The sequence below is a fragment of the Egretta garzetta genome, unplaced genomic scaffold (assembly GCF_000687185.1).
Source record: "Egretta garzetta isolate BGI_Z169 unplaced genomic scaffold, ASM68718v1 scaffold193, whole genome shotgun sequence".
NCBI lineage: Eukaryota > Metazoa > Chordata > Aves > Pelecaniformes > Ardeidae > Egretta > Egretta garzetta.
In genome coordinates, this window is record NW_009259117.1 from 636,638 (window position 1) to 639,090 (window position 2,453).

Sequence of the window (2,453 nt, forward strand, 5' to 3'; positions counted from 1 at the left end):
ATGCTACATCTTTAAAATAATAGGTATATTATCTTTTTTCTTATTTTGGCAAATGCAGTTTATTTACATTTATTTTCTGTGAACATTTATTGTAATTAATTCATCCAAGTGGCTTCCACTAATCCACAATAGAAGAGTGTTGGAAAACCTCATCTGGCTTGAATTTCTTAAAACACTATTTTCTCTTGCAGATGCTGCCCTCTTCCACAGACCTTTCACAGGCCCCTGGGCAGCCCCAGGCTCATGAGACACACGTCAAAGTGAATGGGATGACTGAGTCAGTACCTGCAAACCCTCCGCAAGAGGTGGAGAGCACCTCCAGTTCTCACATCGCTCCAAACGGGTGTGCTGGTTCTCCTGTAAAATTAACAAGTCCAGGGAGGATCATAGCCTTGCATCAAGAACTAAGACAGAACCATCACAAAAATTGCCAGGTCAGTAAAAATTTTCTCATCGTTTTTAATTTAGTGACTTCTATTATACTTGGCAGTCATTTTATAGATCATATGGATATCTGAATGACTGCTTCCAGAGATGCACAGCTGTTTGTTAGTTTAAACAAGCTGAGGGTAACAAACATTTCATGATTTTCATGATGCATTTTCTTCCTCATTGTTTAGGAATGGCTTGGGGCTTGTAAAAATAATGAAAAGGTTTTGTTTTCATCATGGTGTACTGTCTGGAAAGACAATCTTTGAAAATTGTTGGATGTTTGAAAACAAAAAGTTGTTATGTTGATCTTGTCCTACCTTTTTTTTTCCCTCCAATTCCTTTTTTTTTTTTTTTTTTAGTGATCCAATTATTCCTGTGCCCTGAAGCTCTTTATAGTAATTTCCATTAACTGCAGGAATCCTGTTAAGAACAGAGCTGATCAATTGCAATTGCATTTGTGACAGTCTGCTGCTAAACTAAACAGGCAGGAGATTTCACCCTCTCTGAGACAACATAACCTCTCCATAAATGTAGAGAAAAAAAATTCAAGTATGCAATTACTGGAGCCAGTTAGCTAGAGTAGCTGCAAATATTATTCTACTGGATTTCCTTTATAATTTGGATTAAAATAAATGTAATAAAACAAATAGAAGTGTAGTTTCTGCATTTGGCATTAGTAGTTGAAAAAGCCATGCAAGATACTGAAATTGCCTTTTAGTTAAGAAATTTATTATACAATGAAATGGTGTCTCAGAATTCCAATAACATGTGAAACCCTTGAGTTATTTACTCCAAGGGATGTATGTGACAGTTCATATCCAGTTTCCTGATCGTTTTCTTTATCACAGTCACATATATAAACAATCAATGAAAATATCATCCTGAAAGAAAATTCTTAGGGAGAGCAGAATGCTAGTAGTTCTTTTTACCTGATCTTTGGCAACTGAAGGATATTCTTTTTATATACATCATGTGAGCTTTAATGGAATCCTAATGACAGCATGACACAGGCCTACTGTACAATTATATGGGAAGCTACAGCTGAAATCAGCCACAACACATAGAGTGGCCTGGGACATCCAAGGTTATGTTTTCTTTTCTTCTTTCCTCCTCAGATACCCTCTGTCGTCTCCTCCACCTCCCATCTGAAGGCTGACTGCAACCTGCCTGTGATCCACGAGGAAGCCCCTTGGCCTCTGCTGTCAGGGATGAAGGATGCGCTGGCGCTTCCAGAGCTCAGCACTTTCTGGGCCACGAAGGGGAGGGATCGGTTGTCGAAATGTGATGATGTATTTGGGGGTCAAATAGGAAATCAGCATGCAGGTGCTATTCCCCAGGGAATGAAACAGAAAAATGCCATTATGAATAAGGCATGGCCCTCTAGAGAAAAAACAGATGGCTCAACCTCAGCTCCCACAGCAAAAAGCTGTTTGTCAGACGCGTTGTCAGCAAGTAAGAAAGGTCGAAATCCTGTGGGGAGAAATCAGCTGCACAGGAAAGAATAAAACCCGCAGAAATAAAACAAGGTAAAGCATCTCAGCAGCGTGATTTTCCCATTGTTACAACAGTACTAATCATTTTTTAAAACAAAGATATTTTACTAGTTAGCATGGTCTAGCAACTAGTTTGAGGTGACTGGAAAATTTACATGAAAAAAGAGCTGTAATACTTTGTATGATCAGAATTTCTTAGAAAATTTGAGGTCACTGAAATCTGTGGATTTTTCCGTAGCCAGGCTGCCTGCCCATTTTCTTTTCACCACTTGTTTATGATTTGCTTTTCTCTTAACTGAGACCATGAAGCAATCTATTAAATCACTCTAACTTTTATGTATAACCCATTTCTTCAGTGTGCAGTGGCAAGTTCTGAAAGAACAGCTGGCTTGCATGACTGTTTCCTCTGGAACTTAAGGAAATGTGTCATGGACTTCCTAGAAACTTCTTTTTTTCAGAAATTTGGGAGTAGTTTTGCTGTTAGTGTTTCTTTAGTGTCTTGGGATTTGGGGGGCAGAGGGGGCAAGA

The 2,453-nt window shown here is 38.8% G+C and overlaps 1 protein-coding gene across 1 annotated transcript in view; it reads left to right on the plus strand.

The window, feature by feature from the left end:
* The window catches only part of LOC118451958, an 11,214-nt gene extending 8,937 nt beyond the window's left edge, over positions 1 to 2,277 (plus strand). Inside the window, exons 3-4 of the mRNA XM_035891100.1 lie at positions 192 to 434; positions 1,548 to 2,277. Coding sequence (XP_035746993.1) covers positions 192 to 434; positions 1,548 to 1,937 — 633 coding nt within the window. The 3' untranslated portion in view covers positions 1,938 to 2,277. The remainder of the gene's footprint in view (positions 1 to 191; positions 435 to 1,547) is intronic.
* The last annotated feature ends 176 nt before the right edge of the window (positions 2,278 to 2,453 follow it).